The 27,660-nt window shown below is 37.2% G+C and overlaps 1 protein-coding gene across 1 annotated transcript in view; it reads left to right on the top strand.

Moving 5' to 3' along the window:
* Window positions 1-2,480: 2,480 nt before the first annotated feature.
* NPHP1 (nephrocystin 1) overlaps window positions 2,481-27,660 on the top strand; it is a gene marked incomplete at its 5' end in the record, with an annotated part of 42,833 nt that continues 17,653 nt past the window's right edge. Inside the window, 10 exons of the mRNA XM_060184580.1 lie at window positions 2,481-2,703; window positions 5,453-5,554; window positions 8,843-8,937; window positions 9,402-9,444; window positions 10,829-10,916; window positions 12,635-12,729; window positions 15,345-15,473; window positions 21,776-21,850; window positions 23,831-23,941; window positions 26,779-26,861. Of these exons, the coding sequence (XP_060040563.1) occupies window positions 2,481-2,703; window positions 5,453-5,554; window positions 8,843-8,937; window positions 9,402-9,444; window positions 10,829-10,916; window positions 12,635-12,729; window positions 15,345-15,473; window positions 21,776-21,850; window positions 23,831-23,941; window positions 26,779-26,861 (1,044 nt within the window). The remainder of the gene's footprint in view (window positions 2,704-5,452; window positions 5,555-8,842; window positions 8,938-9,401; window positions 9,445-10,828; window positions 10,917-12,634; window positions 12,730-15,344; window positions 15,474-21,775; window positions 21,851-23,830; window positions 23,942-26,778; window positions 26,862-27,660) is intronic.

Raw genomic sequence — 27,660 nt, 5'->3', positions numbered from 1 at the left:
CCAGCAAGAGGATCCCAGTTCAAGCCCCCGGCTCCCCACCTGCAGGGGAGTCGTTTCACAAGCGGTGAAGCAGGTCTGCAGGTGTCTATCTTTCTCTTCCCTCTCTATCTCCCCCTCCTCTCTCCATTTCTCTCTGTCCTATCCTACAACGAAGACATCAATAACAACAACAATAATAACTACAACAATAAAACAACAAGGGCAAAAACAAAGGGAAAATGAATAAATAAATATAAAAAAAACTTTTAAAAATTGGAGGCAGCAATATGCATTGTTTTCTACTGGAGTGAATGTTAATAATAACCTTTGAAAAGTGGAAAGAGGGTCCTAGGAGATGACTTACCCAGTAGAGCAAGCACCTTACCATTTATGTGTAAAGCTGCAGCCCTGGAACTGCATGGGAACTCCTTAGCTTTAGCTTTGGGGGAAGCTCCACAAATAGTAAGAAATGCTATAGTCTCTCTCCCTCTTTATTTCTCCATTTCTATCCTAAATAAAGAGAATGAAAAAGATGCTCCAGGAGCAGTGGGATTTTAAAAAGCAAGGGAAAATAAATGATCGATAACCAAACTATTTCCTGTACCAGATAGGAGAGTTAGCTGGTAATAACTTATATTTTTTCAAAATATTTTTAAAGATAGAGATAGATAGGCAAAGAAAGTGAAAGAAACCACAGCACCAATGGCTCCTTAAAAATGTGTGTGTGTGTGTGTGTGTGTGTGTGTGTGTGTGTGTGTGTGTGTGTGTGTGTGTGTATGATAGAAGCAGAAAAATTGAGAGGGAAGGAGGAGAAAGAGAGGGAAAGAAAAGACCTGCAATACTGCTTCACCACTCATGAATCTCTCCCCCGCCACAGCTGGAAACTGGGGGCTTGAGCCCAGGTCCTTGGGCACTATAATATGTGTGCTCAACCAGATGAATCACCACCCAACCCCCAAAGATTTCCTTAATTGCAGTGAGGGCCAGGCTTGAACCTGGTTTACATGAAAAGCAAAACAGCATACTAAGTGAGCTATTTTGCTAGCCCACAGGGCTTCTAGATAATGTGATCAATATGTTAAAGAAAATAGTAGGAAAGATACAATTTGAAATCCTACATCTGTAACTACAGTATGGTGAAATAATGCATAGAACTTCCTAAACTTGATTCAACATATTTATCAATGTATAGATTTTAAAAATGTAGTAAATGTTTTTTAATAAGAGGGAAAGTATTCAATAGAAGCTCAAGTGTGGAAATTATTAGACAAGAACTATAAAACTATTTCCAGTATGGTAAAGAATTTTTAGGAAGAGATTGGATGAATAGAAAGTTTTATTAAACAAAGAAATGTAAACTACTAAAGACCAAAATGAACATTCTGAAACTAGAAAGTGAACTATGTGAAGAGGGGGGAAAAAAATGAATCCACTAATGGAGCAAGAAGTGAAGCTGACTATACATGAACAGGATGTAGTCAACATAATCTTTATCTTTAAGGTTGTCTATAAAATGAACTATAGGAAGGCTAGGGTTTCATCTTTCATTTTAGAAAGATGACTATGCTAATATGTGAGGAATATACTAAGAACTAAGGGAAAGATGATTATTTTTACCTGATTTATTTATTTTGAGAGAGAGAGGGAGAGAGAGAGAGACCAAGAGAGAGAGAGAGAGACCGAGAGAGAGACCAAGACCAAGACCACAGAGCACTGCTTAGCTCTAGTTTATGGTGGTGCTTAGATTGAACCTGGGACATCAGAGCCTCAGGCATGAGAATCTTTTCTATAACCATTATGCTACCTCCCCAGCTTTTAGCTGATTTATTTCAACTCATCCTTTTCAGATCCCTCCCTACCTAGACAGTTTAAGTTACATGTCTTTGTGTGCTTCTTTAGTGGATTGTGTATACCTCTATTGTCATACCTAATGGAACTTGATATATAACATCACATCACCATCATCATAGCTGCCTTTTATTGAGAATTTGCTATGGGTAGCCACTATTCTAAAAACTTTAAAAGTTTGTAACTCACATAATCCTCATGACAACCTTATGAGGCAGGCAGGTTCTATTATTTTTCCCACTTTACTAAATGAGAATTGGAAAGCTTAAATGAAAGTTACCCAACGTCAGTCAAGGATGAGGGGATAGAACCAGAACTTAGGCTCAGAACCCATATTATTACCACTATTGTAATATTATTCAAGCAGCACTTGCTGAATGGATGAACTCAAGACCTGAATATCAAATCAAATTTGACCTCAAATCCAATATATATTCTGCATGTCACATGCATTCCTCATCTATATAAATGTCTTCACAACTCAGTTCCTCAAGCCATTAGTTGTACCTTGCCTCCTTTGCCAGCTTCATATATGGGTCTGTTCCACAAATAAAAAATTTTATACTTGGTCTGTTTTTGTTGTTCCAATCACCCTCATGATGCACTAGTTGTTTGTTTCATTTGTGTTTTTTGTTTGCTTATTTTTTTTGTAGAGCTGGAGCACCTGCTGGAAAAGAGGAAGACCATGGCTCTGATGAAGATGATGAAGAAGAAAATGAAGATGAAGAAGAAAGTGAAGAAAGTGGTGGGGAAGAAGAAGAAACAGAAGAGGAAGAAGAGAAAGAGGAAAATGAATCTCACCTTCAAGCAGCAAGTAAAGAATATATTGCTATTGGAGATTTTACTGCTCAGCAAGATGGGGATCTTACATTTAAGGTAGGTAGAAACAAGACTGGAATCTAATCTAAGGATAAATTGGTACACTTAGAAGAATAAAAAAACTTTACCTGCATTATATTGTGTATTCCTAGAAGTATGTTTTCTTAATAATCTGCTTAAGTAAATAACATAAATAAATAGTTATGATTTATAGTTGCTAGTCACATGAAAATCTGTTATTAAAGTTAACCTGTATGTAAGATGATAAAAAACAAAAGTTCTTCTGTTTTGAAAATAGAATTTATGATTGGAGTTGGAACAAAAAAAATAGCTTTTATGTTGGCAATTCCTAGTTTAGGATGCAAATGAATAATTTCCAGTATATAAATTCAGGTAAAATAGGGCAGTGTACTTAGCTCAAGATAGAAGATAATTTTTTTTTTTTGCTTTTTTTTAAAATTTCTTTATTGGGGAATTAATGTTTTACATTTGACAATAAATACAGTAGTTTGTACATGCATAACATTTCCCAGTTTTTCATATAACAGTAAACCCCCACTAGGTCCTCTGTCATCCTTTTTGGACCTGTATTCTCCCCCTACCTGCACCCCAGAGTCTTTTAATTTGGTGCACTATGCCAACTCCAGTTCAGTTTCTATTTGTGTTTTCTCTTCTGATCTTGCTTTCCAACTTCTGCCTGAGAGTGAGATCATCCCATATTCATCCTTCTGTTTCTGACTTATTTCACTTAACATGATTTTTTCAAGCTCCAAGAAGATAACATCTTATATTGTTTTATAGTAGTTCTTGTTATTGATTCTGTTATGATAGGGCTGGCATCCATGCTTAATTGATTTATGCATGAGTGGCAGGTGGGATGAGAGAAAGTTGTGTTTTTTTATTGTTTGTTTATTTTTATTTTTTAAGATTTATTTATTAATGAGAAAGATAGAAGGTGAGACAGAAAGAACCAGGTATCACTCTAGTACATGTGCTGCCAGGGATCAAACTCAGGACCTCATGCTTGAGAATCCAGTGCTTTATCCACTGTGCCACCTCCAGACCATAAGTGTTTATTTATTTATTATTAATTAATTAATTTATTATTATTATTTATTATTATTATTATTTATTTATTATTGGATAGAAACAGGGGAAGAGAAAGACCCCTACAGCCCTGCTTCATCACTCATGAAACTTTTCCCCTGTAGGTGGGGACCAGGGCTTGAATTTGGATCCTTGGGCACAGTAATGTGTGCAATTAACCAGGTGTGCCACCTCCTGCCCCCCAAGGTTGTGGTGTTTATTTGTTGTTTTAAGATCTGTTTTGGGCTAGGTAGACTGCTAAAAACTATACTTTTTTTTTAATTGAGTTTACAAGACTATTTATAGGGTTGGAACTATAGCATAATGATTATGTAAAAAAAACTTTCCCCCACCTGCAGGGGGAAAGCTTCACAAGTGGTGAAGCAGGGCTGCAGGTGTCTCTCTTCCTCTCTATCTCCCCCTCAATTTCTGATTGTCTCTATCCAGTAAATAAAAAGATTAAAAGAAAATTTTAAAAAAAACTTTCATACCAGAGGCACCAAAGTTCCTGGGTTCAATCTCCTACATAAGTCAGAGATGAAAAATGCTCTGATAAAACAAAGAGTATTTATATTTTATGAGCACAATTTCTGTATTTCTTCAAAATATGTGATAGCACACCACACACATCACTAAGTAATGTTTTTATTTCAAAATAGGGCTTAACTTTAATTCATTCATTTTTTTTCTAAAAAATATTTTCTCAAAGATTCAAAATACTTTCAAATAATGAAAATTTGGACTAAGTGTGAGACCCTGAAGATTATTATGAAAGATAGTAAGAAATAAATAATTTTTAGGGGAAAGTTGGTGGTGTACTTGGTTGAGAGTACCTATTACAATGCACAAGGACCCAGGTTTGAGCCCCCAGTCCCTACCTGCAGAGGGAAAGCTTCACAAGTGGTGAAGTATGGCTGCAGTGTCTCTCTGTCTCTCTCCCTTTCTATTTTCCCTTCCTTCTCAATTTCTGGCTCTCTTTATCCAATAAATAAATAAAGATAATAAAAAATCATTTTTTTAAATTTGTTTATTTTGTAACCAGAACACTATTCATCTCAGGCTTATGGTGACACCTAGGGATTTATCCTCAGGCATAAAGTCTGATGTGCTACTAATGGTGCTATCTCCCTGGCCAGAAATAAATCCTTTATAATCACATTTATAGTTTTACAGGATTAGGGATAAAAAAATAAAATAAAGCATACAGGGTATCTTTTGATAAAAATCTCAATAAATGATGGAATAAGAATTATCATACCGGGGGTCGGGCGGTGGCGCAGCGGGTTAAGCGCATGTGGCGCAAAGCGCAGGGACCGGCGTAAGGATCCCGGTTCGAGCCCCCGGCTCCCCACCTGCAGGGGAGTCGCTTCACAGGCGGTGAAGCAGGTCTGCAGGTGTCTGTCTTTCTCTCCCCTTCTCTGTCTTCCCCTCCTCTCTCCATTTCTCTCTGTCCTATCCAACAACGAATTGCATCAACAAGGGCAATAATAATAACCACAACGAAGCTACAAGGGCAACAAAAGGGGGGAAAAAATGGCCTCCAGGAGCGGTGGATTCATGGTGCAGGCACGGAGCCCAGCAATAACCCTGGAGGAGGAAAAAAAAAAAATTATCATACCATTTTTTCCAGAATCTACTTTAGTATATTAGTAGCGAAATGATGATTGTGATCACTGACTTATACATCTTTCTTTTTTTACTTTGTTATGTATGCCATAAGAAAGGAGAAATTCTTCATATAATTGAAAAAAAACCTGATGGATGGTGGATAGCTAAGAATGCTAAAGGAAATAAAGGTCTCATTCCCAGAACCTACTTGGAGGTTAGTCTTTGTTGTTTATTTTTCTTTTTATCATCAATTTTTTTTCATTTTTAATGACATCAGGTTAAATTCTTTGTCCCATCAACTAGTGACTGGTTAGAGATATTGAATATGCTTTAATATTAGAGGTAAAGAACATGGGGGAAATATTGTATATTAATATTCCTAAGAATCTACTGCTACCAAATTGAAATTTCAGTGTCACTACTTGAAGGGTAAATTAAGAGCTAGGAGTTGGTACAAGGAAAATTGTTAAGGTGCTGCGGTCACTCCTACAACTGCTACCACACAATGATACTATGGCAACAGAGGAACACACCCCCACACACGCACACACAAAATCTGAATTAAAAAATGATGCAGAGAGGCTGGGTGGTGGTACACCTGGTTGAGCATACAGGTTACAATGTGCAAGGATCCGGATTCAAGTCCCTGGCCCCCACCTGCAGGGGAAAGCTTTGCAATTGGTGAAGCAATGCTGCAGGTGTCTCTCTGTTACCCTCTCTATTGCCCCCTTACCCTCTCTATTGCCCCCTTCCCTCTCAATTTCTGGCTGTCTCTATCCAATAAATAAATTTAAAAAAATATTTTTAATGATGCAGAGTGGTGAAAGTGCTCAATAAGCCACCCCTAGCCCATTCCAACAGAAAACAAACAAAACTGAGATAGCATCATTAATCAGTACCTTTCTGTGTGATGGGTTCCTGGCTTAACATTCCTCAGAATCAAAACTTAAGGGGGTGTCAGGCGGTGGCTCGGGTTAAGCGCACATGGTGCAAAGTGCAAGGACCAGCAGAAGGAACCCGGTTCTAGCCCCTGGCGCTCCCCACCTGCAGGGTAGTCGCTTCACAGGTGGTGAAGCAGGTCTACAGATGTCTGTCTTTCTCTCTCCCTCTCTGTCTTTCCCCTCCTCTCTCCATTTCTCTCTGTCCTATCCAGCAACGAACTACATCAACAATAACAATAATAATAACCACAACAAGGCTACAACAACAAGGGCAACAAAAAGGGAAAAAAATGGCCTCCAGGAGCAGAGGATTCATGGTGTAGGCACTGAGCCCCAGCAATAACCCTGGAGGCAAAAAAAAAAAAAAAAAGAATAAAAAATTAAGGCAAAAGGGTGGATACACAGTTGGCCATGCATCTCATCAAGCACAAACCCCAGAATTGAGCCCAGCAATAGCATCAGAACATCACAACACTATGGAAATTCCATGGATGGCAGAGTAGTGCTATAATGTCTCTCTCCCCCATGCTCTCTATCTGAAATAAAAAAAAAAAACTCAATATATAAGAATTTGGCAGTTTTTAAAGACTTTATTTTATTTATTCTATAACTAGTGGGAACAAAACTCAGAATCTTATGCTTGTGAGTCTAACACTTTATCCATTGCAACACCTCTCAGGCTACAAAATTGACAATTTCAGTGTATATCTCAATTTAACTAGTTATATTTCAAGTATCACTGGCGTAAGGATACCAATTCAAGTCACCGGCTCCCCACCTGTAGGGGAATCGCTTCACAGGCGGTGAATCAGGTCTGCAGATGTCTATCTTTCTCTCCCCCTATCTGTCTCCCCTCCTCTCTCCGTTCTCTCTGTCCTATGCAACAGCATTGACAACAATAATAATAATAACAACAAGGATGACAACAAAGGCAACAAAATGGGAAAAATGGCCTCCAGGAACAGTGGATTCGTAGTGTAGGCACTGAGCCCCAGCAATAACCCTGGAGGCAAAAAAAAACAAACAAAAAAAACAACTTCCTCCTAAAACAAAGCTTGTAATTCATGTTAATTAATGTCCATTATTTCAAGACTGCAAGGTCAATAGGATCAGGAATAGGGAAGAATATGAGTCCTTGATGTTCTTTTGTTTACATATTCATCTTTACTGTATTAACTGTTCCTTTGCAAAAAAACAAAAAAAAGTTCCTGCCAACCAGTGATGGCTATTATCAATCCTTTTAAAGTTATCAATGCAACAGGCAAAAATCAGTTTATTAATTTTTAATTTGCTTTCATTGTATTACTAATGAGGGTGAGTATCATTGTCACATTTAACTTTAAAGCATACTTTTTCAGTATATAGTAGGAATAATCATAAGTAAAAATATTCTGTATCAAAGAACAACTAATTAGACAAAGAAATCGATAATAAATCTGCATAAAGGATAATTTATAATTATGTTATGCATAAAGGATAATTTATAATTATGTTAAGTACTCTTTCCTATTGGACCTCAGTCATAGCTCACTATAGACTTTCAATAATCTGAGAGAAAAGACCGTGTGTTTATAGGAAGTTCATGGCCTGGGAGCTTGTACAGTGGGAAGAATGTCCAACTTACAAGCATAAGGTACTGAGTTCAATCCCCAGCATTGCATATGCCAGAATAAAACTCTGACGTATTTTTCTGTGTTTCTTTTCAAAAATTTGGTATGACTTTTCTGGCAGTCCAATATATCTGCTACCTAACTGCTTTCTGCCCTGCACTAAAATATACTAGAAATATATGGACAACACTGAGAGGGAAAACCTTTAATACTAATAGTGATCTCTAGCAGCCTGGGAGGTGGTAGAAAAGAGTGCTGGATCTCAAGCACAGGTCCTGAGTTCAATCCCTGGCATCCAGAGTGATGCTCTGTTCTCTCCCTCTCTATTTTTTATTAATAAATACTCCTCTCCCTCCCCCTCATTTATTAGTCGAAACAACTCTGACACAAGACTTTTTAATGTTTAGTTTTCCTTCCATCAAATAGTAAAATTATCAACTATATATTGAAGTAGCATTCCAGCTAAGTTTTGATATGTCTATCACATATACTAAGTTCCTATCTATACTTGAGTCTTTCCGGATATATTTTAATTGGAGATTTACTTATTCCTTTTACAAGAAAAAGAAGCTAGAACACCACTCCCATATATGTGGTGCTGGCGTTTGAACTTAGAATCTCACACAAGCAAGTCCTATGTTCTATATGCTGTACCACCTCCCTAGCCACTGAAAGTTTTTTTCTGCTCCCCCCCATCATTGTCAGGCCTTCACCACTATAGGTCAACACTTTCAGATACAAAGGAAAAGAGAAAAAGGGAGAGAAAGAGAGAGAGACTGAGACCAAAGAGAAAAAGAGAGAGAAGCCAAAGAAGAGTTGCTACAATGTAGAAGCCTTTCCAGTGCCGTAGTGTTGGAAATTGAACCTGGGCCATATGTACATACCGAAAGTATTTTTATTGGCTGGTTTTTGTATTAGTTGAAAATGATTCATATTACAATAATTTTTCAGCCCTATGACAAAGGAGGTCAAGAGTCAAGTGAAGATGGCAGTGAAGAAGATGTAGAAGTGGGGAATGATACAGCAGAAGGAGAAGTTAAACAAAGGTAACAAGATATAAAGGAATATTGAAGTTGGCTTAGGAAACTATTTATTGTTGGTTTTTATTAGTGATTTAACAGTATTTCACATAATTATAGGGTTTCACTGGTGTCATTTCAAACCTATACTTGGTATAAGTCATTGCATCCTGTAAAGGACAACTACTAGATGGTTTCGCTCATAAATGGAATATATAGAACTAAAACAAATGAACTTTATTTACTTTCACTATTATAGACAACTCAGGGATTTTTTGAAATGGAGACAATTTGCAGTTTGAGAACACAGTTTTGATTTCATATTACTATTTGGCTAAAGATTATTATTATTTGAATTTTGTGATTATTTTCTATGCTTATCCTATCTTGTTTTCAGGCCTTAGAACCATATGCCTTTTTAATGGTTTCCTGGGTGAGTAAGTAAGTATAACTTGCTTATGTTATCTTAACTTGCCACTTTATTTTCCTAGAACTGACTCTAAGTGGAGTGCTGTGCGAAAAGCTGTCTCAGAGGTTAGTATCCTATCTTTGTTAATGTTTTCTCATTTTTGTTACTGAACACTTCTGATAAGACTTGAGACACAAAGATCTTACCATGTGAGACACCCAGGGTTTGAGCTCTGGATGATACTTTGGGGATACTTTGGGAAAGTACTGAACAAGCTCTATGCCTGGTATATCAGTACTATGGAGTCTTTTCCTCTCTATTTTTCCTCTTTCCCTTTTTTCCCCCTCTCTGTTCCTGAAAATAAACATCTGTCTGGGGGATCTGTCCAGCAGTGGTATCATGCATGCACAAGCTCTAAGCTCATTCCTAGCATTGAAAAAAGGGGGAAAAAAATACAGGTGAAGACTTTGGAAGCTGACAATGAATCTTAAATGGAGTGCAGAGTATGGAACGCATGGGTCATAAGATATTTCTGGTTTAGTATGTTCTATGTTGTAAGTAACATTTCTATGTCATTTCTATAAGAAGAGTAGATTTTTAGAAATATTTCTCACTGATTCTTCTTAAATTTTCTTTTTTTCTTTTTTAGAATATTTTATTTATTTATTAATGAGAAAGATAGGAGAGAGAGAAAGAACCAGACATCACTCTGGTACATGTGCTGCCGGGAATTCAACTAGGAACCTCATGCTTGAGAGTCTAGTGCCTTAGCCACTGCGCCACCTCCCAGACCACTTCTTAAATTTTCTATCATTGGATAAAGGCTGACATATGTTAGTTACTATTTGAAAAATTCATGGAAGTTTATATTATTGCCATTTAAAAGTTATAAAACAAAGTGAAAATCTATCCCCAATAAGTAATTGGGAATAATTTTGTAGGTTACCTCCCTAACTTTTTATCCTTACTTATCACTTATATGGACATGTGTGTGTGTGCAGACACATGTACCACATGCATGTAACACACACAAAAAGCCATTCTATAGTACTTTGGGGGCAGAATAGCAGTAGGGACATCGGATGAGGGAAGTGCAGGAAACAGCTGGTTTGGAGTATATAGTAGGCTGGCATCCTCTCAGGAATTTAGGGTTAAATTTCTGTGTTCTTCTACTAAAACCTGTGTTTTTCATTTATTTATTTGTTTGTTTGTTTTTGGATGAGACAGAGAAAGTGAGAGGGAAGGAGGAGACAGACAGTGAAGAAGAGAGAGAGAGACCTGCAGCACTGCTTCACTGCTTATGAGGTTTCCCCTTGCAGGTGGAAGCAAGAGGCTTGAATCCAAGTCCTAGCACACTATGTAACATGCCGTTCTACTGGGTGTGCTACTGTCCAGCCCCCACATTTTCCTTTTAAAAGCTGTATTACTATAGTAATAGAGAGAAAATATTATAGCAAGGGGAAACATTAATGAAGGTAAGCAAATTAATTTTGTTTTTTCTATCTCCAGCAGATAAACATTGTTGATGTGTTAACCACAATGGGAGCTATTCCTGCAGGGTTCAGGCCTTCCACACTCTTTCAATTTCTGGAAGAAGGTAACAAATATCTGTCATCTGCATAAACTTCTAGTTCAGCAGTCAAAGTTTAAGTCAGTCATTTCTCATATGGTCAAATTAAGCTGTTGAAGATGCTGAACCCCATATTTCTTTCCTATGACAGCAGAGAAAAGTCCCTGACTCTATCAGAGGTTAGTCTGCCTACCTATACTCTGGGCTTTAGTCCCTTTCTTTCATTTCAAAACAGGACTTTAAGAATTATTAGCCCTGTTCTATATCTTTAGCCTGCTATGGCTCCCTTGCGTCACTAGCTAAACCTCTCAATAGTAGTGCCGGCATGCCTAATAACACTCATCTTTAAAATCTAGCTCCTCCGACTGTATTCTCCTCCAGCTGAAGCCTGCCTTTCCTGCTTTCCTTCACAGCAAGGTTTTTCTCAAGGAATTATTTTCACTTGCCATTCCCAGTAAATATTCATTCTCGATTCACCTGCCCTTAGCCACTTCTGTCTACAAGCTCACTTTAGAGTAGAATGATCCTGGTGGAGGTTCCCTTGTGTACCCCAAGTTGCTGCTTTATCTGCACATGGGCTGCTTTGAGGTTGCCTCTCATGGAAGGCTTCCCAGCTCTCCTTGTATGGCCAGCTTCTTCTAATCCCTTGGAACTCATAGTAAAGTCTATTTCCCAGAGATGCCTTCCCCCTGCTCCCACCCACTTGAATACCCTTTATAGATCTAACTAAGTTGTGAATTATTTTGTCTATTCTTGTCTATATAAAATTTCTTCCTAATTAGTGAGGTCAGAGGCCATATCTCTTTCATGCTTGTTTTCCACCTCCTAATATAGTCTCTGGCACAGAGTAGGAATTCAAAGTGATTTCTTGAATAAATACATAATTTTGTAAAATATCTTCATGACTAAAGTATGGGAAAACAGCATAAATGCTTTGTGTTAAGTGAAATGATTCCATGTCATTTTTTGGTAGACTTTTTATATTTAAAAAAAATTGATCATCTTAACTATGGGACATGATATTGACCTAAAATTTTTTTTAATTAATCATTTTATTTGGTAAGACAGAGAAATTGATAGGAGAGAGACACCTGCAGTACTGCTTCACTGCTCAAGAAGCTTTCTCCCTTGCCATTAGGACCAGGGCTTAAACCCAGGTCCTTGTGCATGACTCATACACTTAACCAGGTATGCCACAGCCTGGCCATTGGCCTAAAGGTCTTCAAATCTTTCCAAAATCTGTTGGGTTTTTTTTTTAAAGATTTAAAAAAATATTTATTTATTTCCTGTTGTTGCCCTTGTTGTTTTATTGTTGTAGTTATTGTTGTTGTTGTTCTTGATGTCATCATTGTTGGACAGGAGAGAGAAATGGAGAGAGGAGGGGAAGACAGGAGGAAAAAAAGATAAGACCCCTGCAGACCTGCTTCACTGCCTGTGAAGCAACACCCCTGCAGGTGGGGAGCTGGGGGCTCGAACCAGGATCTTTATGCTAGTCCTTGTGCTTTGCACCACCTGCACTTAACCTGCTGCACTACCACCCGACTCCCACCCAAAATCTGTTTTTAAGATCAGCTTATATTTTTAGTTTCTTACAGCTATATGTGTATAAAATTTATATTGATATATCTGTCTTGGAATTTTGGAAATATCTGAGTCCTTAGTTTATAGCATAACATCATAGACTTTGGTTTTGAATTTCATTCCTTAGTTTTTAAAAATAAATAAATGGAAAAAAAATTTTTTAGGGAATCAATTTCGAGCAAGTTACTTCTTACAACCAGAACTCACTTCTTCACAACTAGCCTTCAGAGATCTAATGTGGGATGCCAAAACAGGAACTGTAAGTACAGTTACTGTCAATAAAATGTAACTTTCCTAGATTTTGTCATGGCTACAAATGTTTGTAAAGTCCATACAATAAGATGTAAATTGGTTTCATGCCTGAGGCTGTGAAGTCTCAGGTTCAATCCCGAACACCACAATTAAGCCAGAGCTAACTAAACAGTGTTCTGGTTTAAAACAGTTAATAAATAAAAATGTGATGAATTGTAGGGGAAAAAAAGGAAGTTTGTATGTTATATTTTTGAAACACTTATTGATAGTTTCATAACTGCTAAAATTTGGGTTTTTCTTGACTTTATTTTGCTTCTCTTCTGCATTGTTCACCAACTGTTTCCTTTCCTTTCCTTTCCTTTCCTTTCCTTTCCTTTCCTTTCCTTTCCTTTCCTTTCCTTTCCTTTCCTTTCCTTTCCTTTCCTTTCCTTTCCTTTCCTTTCCTTTCCTTTCCTTTCCTTTCCTTTCCAGGCAAAAAGAAAGTGAGAGAGCATAGCACTGAAAGTTCCTTCATAGTGGAGTGCACCTGGGTTGTGTACATGGCAGAGCAGCACACTATCACAAAGTGAGCTATTTCACTGACTGGCACCTCCAACTATTACAAAGAAATGATCTGTCTAGATATTTAGGTCATTTTTTGCTTTAATTTCTTTATCTGCAAAAAGGGGGTAATAAGTATACTCCTCACATGGAACAGTTGTGTTCTGTGTATGAAAAATTTAAAACAATGATAAGAACTCAGAAAATGTTGGGCAGTGTCATTTTCATCAGCAGCAGTAATACTAATACTGTTTTAATTCAGGAGAAATAAGGAAATTGGCAGTACTTTATTGTTATACTTTTTAATGGAAAACTTAAAGGATTCCTGACATCCTCAATACTTGAAATAGAAAATTCTCTTGAGGAGCTAGGTGGTGGCACACCTGATTGAGTGTACGTGTTACAATGTATAAGGACCCAGGTTCAAGCCCCCTGTCCCCACCTGCAGAGAGGAAACTTCATGAGTGGTGAAGCAGGGCTGCAGGTGTCTCTCTGTCTCTCTCCCTTTCTATGCCTCCTTCATCTCAATATCTGGCTGTCTCAGTTTAGTAAATAAAGATAACAAAAAATTTTTTAAAAAAGAAAGAAAAATTCTATTGATATTTAATTCTCTTTCCTCTCACTCTTCCTGCCCCCCCTTCTCTAGCAGATATAAACCACAGTAGAGCATATCAGTCCTCTTCCTACTTTTTTTCCCCCTTATGAAGCACCAGAGACTAAACCAAACATATCAAACATGTGTGATACTACTGAGTAATTTTTCAAACCCAAATTTTCATTCTTTTTTTTGAGTGGTTAGTGAGGAAAGACACCACAGCACTGCTAAATATCCAGTGAGCCTCCCTGGTGTTCCCACCTGCTGCCAGGGTTTGTATGTAGGGCTTTATGCACAGCAAGGTGTGTGCTCTACCAGGTGAGGTATATCATGACCCTATGCTTCCTGTTTACTTCCTACTTTTTGGCTTTCTTCCCTCAGAGCTTCAATGGATGAATAAAAAAAGAGTTTGGTCAGATTTTGTGGGAAGGGATAACAGAATCTTAGTGCCTTTTTTTTCCTTTTAACCCAAGCACTTCCTGGAAACTTCTTAGTATTAAGTATCACCTAGTGCAGGTTAGTATAAACGTTGTATTAAGTCTATTTTATTTTACTTTAATTTTATTATATGAACATATCCTAGACAATTAAATATTCAGTTCTTGTTAATTAAATTTAAAAGATGAGGGAGAAACAGCATCATGGTTATGTAAGGAAACTCTGAGGCTTCAAAGTCCCAAGTTCAACTTCCCATACTAACGTAAGTCAAAGCTGAGCAGTGGTCTAGTTACAATAAATAAAGAAAGAAATAGGCCAAAAAAAAAAAAAAAACTACTAAATAATCCCTGATTTTTTTGCAACACAAGTTTTTAAATGAAGAGGCCCATGGCTATGAAGCAGAATATTAAGAATTGAAGGTACTCTTAAACAAGAAGCCAGAATGCTTATTAGTCCACAATCTGAGTTATGCATGTGATACAGATTTGAGTAGTCAGATTAAATGGTGGTAGTAGTAGTACTGTTTTAAAGTATTAGAAATAAAGATGGTGGCAGTATTTCATGACTATACTTTTTTAGGTGTACTTTCTCTGTCAAAGTATAAGAAACAAAGTAGCAATGTACATACTTGAAAAATTAAATGAAGGAGGAGCTATAGGCGTAAATTGGTGCCAGATATCTTTGATTATAAGATTATAATGAACTTCTAGTAGGTTTTATTCATATTGTATAATATTGAGCTGTTCAGAATGAACCCTAATACATGAATACCACATGGTCACAGCACACACTTTATCTGTTAGTACTGACTTGTTTTCATCACAATTCTTTTTGCACTTACCCCAAAATGCAGATGTTTTTAGATACAAGTACTTATGAAAAAATTACCTAAGTTTTTATTTAATTTAATAGTCCATTGAAACTATCTGTGTGTATCTTTCTTTTATTCTTTTTTTACTAGATGTATATTTTCTTAAGTATTTCTAACAGATGCTTTGAAAATAAATTTGTCTCATAATCTTTCTTACAGTTACTTTTTCTTATCACAGATTAGGTCAAGACCAAGTCGTGTTTCATTGATTCTGACCCTCTGGAGCTGTAAAATGATTCCTTTTCCAGGAACAAGTATCCAGGTTCTTAGCAGACATGTACGCCTCTGTCTATTTGATGGTAACAAGGTGAGCTTACTGGGGGGTTAAGTTACTTAAGTTAACTAAGTTAACTTAAACCAGTTGGATAACCATTTGTTAATACTGTGTATTAAACTTATACTGCATAGGGTCTTTCTAACACTTCCTATCATACATATATATATGTATGATAAATGTGCTATGTTATGAAAATACGTTACAGGTGTAAAATACATGCTATATGATAAAAGTATATATGCTAATAGTTTGTAGAGTGTAAACCATATGACTTCTGATGACATAAGTTTGACTCCTAACTCAGTAACTAAGTTTGTGATGTTGGTATATCACAATTGACTCTTCTGAGTCTTAAATATTTCACTTTCAAAAAGGTATTAATCTTTATCTTGTACATAGTTCAGGTATTAAGTGTACAAAGTATTGTACTATTTATTTATTTATGTATTCCCTTTTGTTGCCTTTCTTGTTTTATTATTGTAGTTATTATTGTTGTTGATGTTGCTGTTGTTGGATAAGACAGAGAGAAATGGAGAGAGGAGGGGAAGACAGAGAGGGGGAGAGAAAGATAAACACCTGCAGACCTGCTTCACCTCCTTTGAAGTGACTCCCCTGCAGGTGGGGAGCCAGGGGCTTGAACTTGGATCCTGTGCAGGTCCTTGTGCTTCACGCCACCTTGTGCCACCCTCTGGTGGTAGCGCAGAGGGTTAAGCGCATGTGTCACAAAGCACAAGGACCAGTAGAAAGGATCCCAATTCCAGCCCCTGGCTCCCCACGTGCGGGGGAGTCGCTTCACAAGTGGTAAAGCAAGTCTGCAAGTGTCTATCCTTCTCTCCCCCTCTCTGTCTTCCCCATCTCTCTCCATTTCTCTCTGTCCTATACAACAAGGATGACATCAATAATAACTACAACAATAAAACAACAAGGGCAACAAAAGGAATAAATAAATAAAATATTTTAAAAAAGAAAAATAATGGAATTGTTTGTGAGATGTATCTTAAACAATTCTTTTTTTTTAATTTCTTTATTGGGAAATTAATGTTTTACATTCAACAGTAAGTACAATAGTTTGTACATGCACAACATTCCCCAGTTTTCCATATAACAATACAACCCCCACTAGGTCCTTTGTCATCTTTTTTGACCTGTATTCTTTCCCCCCACCCCCACCCCAGAGTCTTTTCCTTTGGTGCACTATGCCAACTCCAGTTCAGGTTCTACTTGTGTTTTCTCTTCTGATCTTGTTTTTCAGCTTCTGCCTTAGAGTGATATCATCCCATATTCATCCTTCTGTTTCTGGCTTAACCTTAAATAATTCTTAAGGAGCATCTGAACCATAATTGCATATGTAGATAAAAAGAAAGTTTTAAAAACACATGATGTAGTACCAGCTCAAGAATTTGAAAAGGAAGAGTGAGTTAAATGAGATTTCTATTTCTAGCTGTCTCTCTCAATTAAAAAGAAAGGTATATTAAAGGGGGGGAATCCACAGAGCACATGCTTTGCATGCCTGAAGGTCTGGGTTCAATCTCTCTTTTATAGTGCATAAAATGGAGGAATGGTGCTCTGACGTCGCTCTTTCTGTAAAAAATAAAATAGAAAAAAGTAGAATAGAGAAAATAAGGGTAAGAATAAAATGAAAAATACAGAAAACAAATGAGCAGAGATCATCAAAAAAAGCAAAACTTTATTCTTTGAAAAAGATAAAATTGAGAGATGCCTAGTTAGAGTGACCAAGACATTTCAAAAAGGAAAGAGAGAGAAAGAAAACAATTATCAGCGTCTGATATTAAAGAAGAAACCTGACCATAGATCCTGAAGATATTAAAAGGACAATGAGGAGGCAGAGGAGATGACTCAGCTGTAGAGTCCCTGTCATGTAGGTATGAAGTTCTAGATTGACTCCCTGACAGTGCATTAAAAAAAAGACTTGTGGGCCAGGCAGTGGCACACCTGGTTAAGCACACACATTGCAATGCGCAAGGATCTGGGTTCAAGCCCCTGGTACCCACCTGCAGGGGGAAAGCTTCATGAGTGGTGAAGCAGGTCTGCAGGTGTCTCTCTGTATCTCTCCCATACTATTTCCCCCTCCCCTCACAATTTCTCTCTGTCTCTATTCAAAATAAATAAATAAAGATTTAAAAAATTTAAAAAAAAAGAAGAAGACTTGGGCTGGAAGACAGTTCACCTGGTAGGGCATGTGTCTTACCATGTGAGTGACCCAGAATCAAACTCTGGAGCCACATGGGAGTGCCACCACACCAGGACAAGCTCTAATGCTATATTGTTTTGTTCTTTCTTTACCTCTGTACCTTTCTCTATATAGTACAAAAATAATGAAATATTAAATTGCTGGGAAAAGCCATGAGATATTTTTCTGTTTTTCTATGCAAAAATGCATCATGGTTTTTCTGACAACCAAATAGTTGGCCCAGGAGTAATAAAATGATGCATGCATGAGGACCTGATGCTAGGGGGCAAAGTTTGTACGTGGTGAAGTGATTCAGCAGATAGACTGCATACTGTATGTGTGTGAGCCTCTGGTCTTAACCCTTCAGTACTGTAACATATATGACAGAGCAGGAGATGACTTAATAGTATTGCACATGTACAGATCTATGTTCATCCCCAAGTACTGCATTGAATAAAAAAAATAAGTTGGAGCCACATAGTGATGCACCTGGTTAAGCGCACACATTATAGTGTGCAAGGACCCAGGTTCAAGCCCCTGGTCCCCACCTGCAAAGGGAAAGCTTCTCTAGTGGTGAAGCTGGGCTGCAGGTGTCTTTCTGTCTCTTTCCCTCTATCTCCCCATCCCCTCTCAATTTCTTTCTCAATCCAATAATAAATAAAGAAATTAAAAAAAAATAATAAAGAAATTTAGAAGTACTTAAAACAGTACAAGGAAAATAGTAAGTGTTCCAAGAATTGGATGCAAGATAGTAATTTAGATTAGAGAATTGGAGGTAGAGATGAAAGTTATGTCTAGGTGGATATTTAGATACACAATTTAGTGATGTAGAGTTATAAGAGAGACTGAGTCTCAAGCATGAACGTAGACTTTGACATCCACATTTGGATGGATGTTGGTGTCTTCCAATAAGCTAGGGAACATTGAAAATGAATTAAGTTTAGAAGAATTTGTGGGTTTATCTTTGCTTGTGATATATTATTAATAACTCCTAACATAAGGGAAATGTTTTTTGTTCACCTGAACCTAGAATAAGTAAAAATTAAAAAACAAAACAACAACAAAAAAACTTCCTTAAACGAGCCAGTAGGTGTCATCAGTAACCAAGGAAAGATGACTTTACTTTTCCTTAGTCTGGTTAGATACTGTTTGCTATATATCCCTCTGTTCCCATATATAAGAACATAAAGCAAATGCTGGGGTTTTAGTTTTAATAACATCAAAATGATTAAAGCTGTTTCATGTGAGAAGAATGCATGTTAATTATAAAACTAATTTGTTTAATTTCCAAATTTAGAAGTTATAATTTTTTTTTCATTTCTTCAATAAGTTTATTGTTGTCTTTATGGAAAGTATCCATAAAAAATCATAATTTGGCTTATTTTGGCTTTGAGCAGCCTGCTCCTGAGCTCTGAGGATGCTGGCCTTCTTCTAAGGAACCTTTTCCTTTCTAATATTCGAAGATTCCCTCTTTTAGCATTTCCTTTTTGTGTAGAGAACTTTCTTTATTCAGTCTTTCAGGATAGGCCTGCTGTCTACAAATGCTCTTAGTCCCTCCTTTTATGAGATTATCTTTGCTTTCCTTTCATTCTTGAAGGATATTTTGCTAGGGTTTTACTTTTAGCACTCAAAAGACATTTTGCTTTTCCTTCTGGCCTCTGTGGTGTCTGAGGAGAAATCTATTATTGCTGGATTTTTTTTTCCATATTGGTAAATGCAGGCATTGTCTCTCACTGCTTTCTAATTATTTTTTTTCTTTTTGCCTCCAGGGTTATCACTGGGAAGCAGTGCTGACACCACAAATGTCTAATTATTTTTTTTATTATGTATTTGCCAATGAGAGGAAAGAAAGAGAGAGAGAGAACGAGAACAAGAGCATCACTCTGGTACTTGAGGTACCAGGGATTCAACTCAGGACATGATGATATGAAAATTTATTGAAAATTTTTGGTTTTGCTTTTAATTTTATTATTATTATTATTATTTGTCACCAGGGTTATTGCTGGGGCTTGATGTCAGCACTATGAACCCACTGCTCCCAGTGGCCATTTTTCTCCCCCCCCTTTTTTTTTATTAGGACAGGTGGAAATTGAGAGGGGGAGGGGAGGGAGGGAAAGAAAGTTATTTGGGTGAAATATAATATTCTTATTATGTTTCAAATATCTGAAAATTTGTCTTTTCAAAAGACTGAACTAAATAAGATCTGTCAGTTTCACCCAGAAGTTTGAACTCTTCTTTACAGATCTTGTTCCTTTTATTTTATTATTTTTATTGTCACCAGGCTTATCAGTTCCAGCACTACAAATCCACTGCTCCTGGTGGCCATTTTTCCTTTATTTCATTTTATTTTATTTCATTTTATTGTATTGGAGAGAAAAATTGGGAGTGGAGGGAGAAGTAAAGAAGAAGAGAGAAAGATAGACACCTGCAAACCCACTTCACCAGTCATGACACATCTCCCTTATAGCTGGGGGGCAGAAGCTCAAATCTGGGTCCTTGTACATGGTAATATGTGCTCTTACATGGGTGTGGCACTGCTCAGCCCCCCACCTACCCAGTTCTTATTTCTTTTATATCTCATTGTTTTGTGTATGATATAGGATATTCATTTCTTATAGTTGTTTTTTATAAATTATTAAATTTCAGGAGAATTTGGGTGTAGAGATCTTGAAGAAAGCTATATAACTGTGTATGCTTTGTTAGCATTATCTGTCTTTAGAGCAGAGTAATGAACTATATATGAAATACCTTATTAATACAATAATACAAATACATGTCTAACACCCATGTTCAGCAGAGAAGCAGTTACAGAAGCCAGACCTTCCACCTTCTGCACCCCATAATGATCCTGGGTCCATACTCCCAGAAGGATAAAGAATAGGAAAGCTTTCAAAGGAGGGGATGGGATATGGAGTTCTGGGGGTGGGAATTGTGTGGAGTTGTACCCCTCTTATCCTATGGTCTTATCAATATTTCCATTTTATAAATAATTTTTTCAAATAATAATAATAAAATTAATGGCAAATGTAAAAAAAAAATAGAGTAAATCTTGGGCCAGGTGGTGATGCACCTGGTTGAGTACACAAGTTACCATGCACCACAAGGACCTGGGTTCAAACCCCTAATTCCCCCACCTGCAGGAGGAAAGTTGTACAAGCGGTGAAGCAGTGTTACTGGTGTCTCTCTGTTTCTCTCCTCTATCTCTCCCTCCTTCCCAATTTCTGGCTGTCTCTATCAATTAAATAAAGACAATTAAAAGAATATAAGAGTAAATTTAAGATTCTTGTGTGAGGAAGAAGATCTGTGTTCCTGGAAACATGAGAAGAAAGAAAAAAGCAGCAATGTCAGGTACAAGAGGATTTCTTGAAAGTCCTTCTGTTCAGATGTTAAGAATGTGTCTTAAAGCACTCTTGGGGGGGGAGGGTGAGAGGAGGCTTTATAATAGTTATGCCTGAGGTTCCTGCCTGAGGTTTGAGGTACCCAACCATCCCCTGCATCCCTATATGCCAGGACTGAGCAGTGTCCTGGTCTTTGTTTCTCTTTCTTCCTTTCTCACGAAAGAAAGAAAGAGAAAGGAAGGAAGGAAAGAAAGAAGGGAGGAAAGAAGGAAGGAAAGAAGGAAGAGGAAAAGAAAAAATGAGATACCCTTGTGGGTAACATGTCTTAATTTTTTAAACCAAAATTTCACTTTATTTATTTAAAAAGAAAGAAAGAACCAAACTGCCGCTATAGTATATGTAGTGCTGGGAATCAAGCTTGGGACTTTATCTTTGCAAATCCGCTGTGCTCACTTGCCAGCCTGCACAAAATTTCACTTACTTTTTGATAAACCTATCTCAGATGGTATTTCCACCTAATAGAATTTATTTATAGTACAAAGATAATGAGACTGTATTCATTTTATCAGATCCTCCATTATTTTATCAGTAATGCTTGTTTTTTTTTTTTTTTTACTGAAAGTTACATGTATACTTGATTTTAAAAGAAAAAGGAATAGAAATGCAAAATGTAAGTTGTAGGAAATCCTTGTCTCCCTCTGATCCAGCTAGTATAATCACTGTTGAGTATATGAGGTGCAGAAGTGGTGTTGGTTCTAGGATTTTTCTACAGTATAATTTCAAATGGGAAAATCTCATTTCAGGTCTTGAGCAACATTCATACAGTCAGAGCCACATGGCAACCAAAAAAGCCTAAAACATGGACTTTTTCTCCTCAGGTAAGTAATTTGGCAAATAAGTAGAATGAAAAATGAATTTTATCTTAACTAGTAAATGTTATATAATTAATTTCTAAGACTGGACTGTTAAATGTATGTTCCTGAAATAACATTTAACACAGAACTTATGAGCCACATAAACTTATCTTTAGATTCTATGAAGTTCTTTGAAGATTTTGATAAAAATTACTCACATTTCTGACTCACCATTGTTAAACTACTATGAATCATCTCATTCAATGAGTTTTAGGGGTTATATCTAGAAAATGACCTTTGATGAAAAGTGAAAACAAAAAAGATAAAATTTAGGAAGTGTTTTTTAAAAATTAAATCTCTAGCTCTGTTAATGAGCACTGTGCTTTTTTCAGATAAGATCAAGCTTGGTGTCTAAGGAACTAGTACTTTATACCTCCGTGCTCTTAAAGCTGGAACAGAACAGACTGGCTGAGGCTAAGGGGTTCCTAAGCACCTAGTCAATGTGATATAGATGCCAGTGAAGATGAACAGGTTCTGTTGTTCTCTTTGTAACACTGTCTATAGTTTGTTTTACTTTAATTTTTTTCTACCTCCTTTCCATAACAACTCCCTTGTATGATCCTATGAATCCATCACTAGTCTTCCTCTTATTATGTCAAAAAAATCTTAAAACCAGTTGGATGTTCAGTGAGTGAGGGCGCAGGATGAGAAGGAGACCCAGACACCTCACTTGTGGTACATGTATCCCCCTTTTCTACAACTCCTACAAATCTGTATCTTCTGAGCACCCACTGCTTATATTTTGGTATAGCACCTCAAAATTCTGATACAGTATCTCTGTGTATGTGATGTGTTTGGAAGAAATATATTAATGCTTTCCCAGATATAAAATGAATAGTTGGAGGGGTAACTCATAAATGTATGTTAAAATTTTGTTGAATAAAATTAACATCTGTTTGGTGCAATGCATTCTTCCTAGGGATCATGACAATTTACATGTCACTAAGGAAGTAACTTATTCATGTATAATAGCAATATCATCCATGGCTCTCTGCCAAATACTATGCTAGACCCTGTGTACATTTCACTTACTCCTTAGATTAACCCATGGGGTAGGTTCTGCTGATAACTGTGACACAGGCATAATATAAAAGCTATAGGGCTCCAAGACTATAGCACAGGGGAGGGCAAAATTACTGTAGTCCTTAGGCTCAGGGAAGGCTTTTATAAAATAGAAACTAGACCTGAAGGACAGGTTGGATTTTATAGGCAAGAAAGAGGGATGTGGCTCCTTAAGGAGAAAGAGTTGAATGAGCAAAAGAGAAGAGAAAGGGAAATTTACAATGTACACACCAGGAAAGTTGAGCAAGTATATGTATGTAGTCTTTAATTTTAGGTCAGTTTATAAGCAGTAGTTAACATAAATGTATTATTATATATGTAAATTTTTCTACCATGTCTGGGGACCTAGATACAGTCCCTGTTTCTTTTCCTTTTTTTAATATTTTATTTATTTATTTTTAGTCAAAGAGGAATACAGAGAGAAAGATACAGAGAGAGCTACCAGAGCACTGCTCAGCTCTGATTTATGGTGGTGCTGGGGACTGAACCTGGGACTTTGGAGCCTCAGGCTTGAAAGTCTTCCATAACCATTATGCTGTCTCCCCAGCCCAGTCCCTATTTCTTATTAACCTTTTTAAAAACTTTTTCTTTGTGATTATAGTGGGATATAAGACTGTAGAATTACAGGGTGTATTCGCACCACACCTACCACCAAAGTTCTGTGCTCTTATTAACCTTTAAGCAAATTATGTGAAAGTAAGTAGAGCCCTTTCGCACAGATGTTAAATTTTAAAACATCAAATCACATGAATTCAATTCATCTGACTTTTACATGCTTTAGGAAAACACTACAGTGTTAAATTACAAAACTTTTATAAATGAACCTGTAGACTCTTCCATTTTTAATTTATAGGAGTAATTTTAGTTTCCTTATTGTTTCAGGTTACTGGCATCTTGCCCTGCTTGCTTGATGGTGATTGTTTTATCAGGTCTAATTCCACATCTCCAGATCTTGGAGTATTATTTGAACTTGGAATTTCATATATTCGTAATGTATGTCAGTTGAAAGATAAGATTTCTAATGTTTCACTTAAAAGAGAAATTTGAAAAACATGTCTATAAATACAAGTAAAATAATTGAAACTTCTATGTATAATAGAATTTTTTTCTTTTACATCTAGGGTTATTGCTGAGGCTCAGTGCCTACACTACAAATCCACTGCTCCTGGAGGCTATTTTCCCCCTTTTGTTGTCCTTGTTGTTTATCATTGTTGTTGTTGTTATTGCTGTCGTTTTTGGATAGGACAGAAAGAAATCAAGAGAGGATGGGAAGATGGGGGGGCGGGGGGGAGAAGCATAGATACCTGCAGACCTGCTTCACTGCTTGTGAGGTTACCCCCTGCAGGTGGGAAGCCAGGGGCTCGAACCGTGATCCTTAAGCCAGTCCTAGTGCTTTGTGCCATGTGCATTTAACCTAGTGCACTACCACTCAGTCCCCCATAGTAGAATTTTTAAACCCTTGAAGAATGAAAGTAGCCATAGTTTATTTATTTTTATTATTTGTCTGTTTTACTAGAGCACTGCTCACTTCTGGTTTATGATTGTGCAGAGGATTAAACCTGAGACCTTTGGTGCCTCAGGCATGAAAGTTTATTTGAATAATCATTATGCTATCTCCCCAGCCCAGTCAATGGCCATGATTCTAATTTCTTTTCTTTCTTTCTTTCTTTCTTTCTTTTTTTTTTTTTCAGCACTATGAATCCACTGCTCCTGGCAGCCACTTTATCCATTTTATTGTACAGGATAGAGAGAAATTGAGAGGGGGGAGGGAGAAAGAAAGGTAGACACCTGCAGACCTGCTTCACCACTTGGGAAGCAGACCTTCTTCAAGTGGGGAGCAGGGGCTCAAACCCAAGTCCTTGAGAGGGCCCTTGCACTTAGTACTGTGTAGGCTTATCTGGGTGTGTCACTGCCTGACCCCCATGATTCTAATTTCATATGGAGTTCCAAATAAATGTGTATAGAAACTTGAGTTTTTAATGAATATTTGAAAAGGTTAAGATGTTGCAGAAACTGTTATAAAGAAAAAAGAAAAAGAAAATGAAAAAAGTGCTTAGTAGCATTCTGGCACAGTGGTTGACCTCTCCCAGAGTGAGAGCGCAGTGAACCTAGTGACTGGGAGTTCTGATTAAGAGACCTGTCACAGTGGTTATTTTTATAAAGGGAACACAAGAAACTTGAATTAGCTTACTTCCTATAAACTACTAAACCCATATGTCTGTGCCTGTGATAGTAATTAAATATTTCCACATTCTAATAATCCCTTGGTAAGTATACATATTTGATATCAAGGTAACCCAGAGAACCAATTGCTACATTAGTGGTATTATACCATTCTTTTATTTCTTTAAGGAAAATTCCTTCGTGTGTGCTGTAGAAAAGAGAAATAAGTACTCTACCCACTGAGACACTTTTTTAATTCCTGAGGACAAGAGGTTTTCTTTTTTTTTAATATTTTATTTATTTTTAGTGAAAGAGGGATACAGAGAGAAAGATACACAGAGAGAACTACCAGAGCACTGCTCAGCTCTGGCTTCTGGTGGTGCTGTGGACTGAACCTGGGACTTTGGAGCCTCAGGCTTGAAAGTCTTTTGCATAACCATTATGCTGTCTCCCCAGCCCACTGAGCCACTTTTTAAAAGCTGTTTATTTAGGGACCAGACAGTAGGACACTGGGTTGAGTGCACACTTAGCCATGCACAAGATTCTAGGTTCAAGTCCCAGCTTCTCACCTCCAGTGGGGGGGGTGGGAGTTCACAAATAAAGAAGCAGGTCTGTAGGTGGTTTTCTTTCTCTCCCCCTCCCTTCTCAATTTCTCTTTGCCCTATCAAATAGGAAAGAAAGAGAGGGAGAAAGAAAGAGAGAGAGAGAGAGAGAGAAGGAAGGGAGGAAAGAAAGAGAAAGAGAAATGGAGAAAAGGGAAAAAAAAAAAAAGGAGAAGGGAAGGGAAAGGAATAAGGAAGGGACTGGTTGGTGGCACACCTGGTTGAGCACACATATTACAATGCAAAAGGACCTGGGTTCAAGCCCAGTCCCCATCTGGTTTTGTTTGTTTGTTTTTTAACCAGAGCACTGCTCAGCTCTGGCTGATGGTGGTGTGGGAGATTGAACCTGGGACTTTGGAGCCTCAGGCATGAGACTCTCTTTGCATAACCACTGTGCTATTTACCCACTGCTCTGTTCTCCACCTATAGGGGGAAAGCTTAGCGAGTGATGAAGCAATGTTGCAGCTGTCCCTCTCCCTCGCTCTCCTTTCCCTCTTGATTTCTGGCTTATCTCTGTCCAATCAATAAAGATAATTAAAAACCATTTAAAAAAAAAAAAAAGAAAAAGGAAGGAAGGAAAGAAGAAATAAGAGAAACGTAGCTGCCAGTAAGGGTGGATTCATAGTGCCAGCACCAAGGCTCCATAATAACTGGTGGCAATTAAAAAATACAAAAAATTATTTACTTACATATTCTTATGAGAGAGAGAGAGAGACTGAGACCAGCAGTGTTCAGCTTTGACTTATGTTAGTGAGTGGAATTGAATCTGGAGTCTTTGGGATCTCAGGCATGCAAACCTTGTGCTCTAGCTTAGCAAGTTGCCTCCCTACCCCCCTCATTTAGCAAGTTGTCTCCCCAGTCCACCCACTGAGCCACTTTATTGGCAATGGATTTTTCTTTAAATACTCCTGCTGCTATTTAGTGGAACTCCACTTTGTTTCACATTATTTTCTTGTGAAGAACTTTTTAGTAAAAAGTTATCTGATTCCTTTAAAAGGAGTTGGTATGTGCTTATAAGTTTGTCTGGTTCAGACATTAAATCTTGTATATCTTTTTATTTACTAGTCAACTGGTGAAAGAGGAGAATTAAGTTGTGGCTGGGTGTTTCTTAAATTGTTTGATGATAGTGGAATCCCTATCCCAGCAAGGTAAGTTGGATATATATATTCCAGATGAATAATTTCATAAAAGAGTAGGTGCTATATTAGAAGTTCAGTAAGTTGTACTAGAAGACCTTTAATGTTGATTTTAATTCTTTGTGGTAATATATGAAAACAGCATATAACTTCACCCTGTAGAAGAAGAAATAAAACCTATAGAACAAGTATTTTAGAAGATGTTCACACTGTCAACTAACACTTTTCCTGGTATTCAAACTGCCTAATCCTAGGACAACAAGATAGCTCACCTGGGAAGGTGTCTGCTTTGCCATGCATGCTACCCACATTGGAGTCCAGTCCCCACCACACTGCTGGGGGGGGGTTGGGAGGGGGAGAGCTTCAGTGCAATGGTGTCTTTCTCTCCCTCTGTCTCTCTGTCTCTCTCTAGCTGAAAACTTGGCCCGGAGAAGTGAAACCCCAGGCAATGAAAACAAAAATAAAACTTTGTCTTTTCCATACAGTGGGAAAGCTAAGTCCAAGGTGATAGTTTGAAAGCTCAACAGACAGCCACTGTAAACAAATTAAAATTTTAAGATGAAAGGCAAACTGGAAATATATATATATATATATATATATATATATATATATTCCCTAATATTAAAAAAGCTCTCAAAAATTAATAAGAATACAATCCAAATTTTCCAATGGGCAAAATCAGAAAAGTCTTATTCTAGGATATTAATGAGAAATGCAGGTGTAAGTGTGACTTATATGGGAAGAAAAGGCAGGACCATCTGGGAAAATATATATAAATATAGATAGTTAAAGAAATAATTGTCAACCTATA

The sequence above is a fragment of the Erinaceus europaeus genome, unplaced genomic scaffold (genome assembly GCF_950295315.1).
Source record: "Erinaceus europaeus unplaced genomic scaffold, mEriEur2.1 scaffold_787, whole genome shotgun sequence".
NCBI lineage: Eukaryota > Metazoa > Chordata > Mammalia > Eulipotyphla > Erinaceidae > Erinaceus > Erinaceus europaeus.
This window is presented reverse-complemented; position numbering and strand designations above follow the sequence as displayed.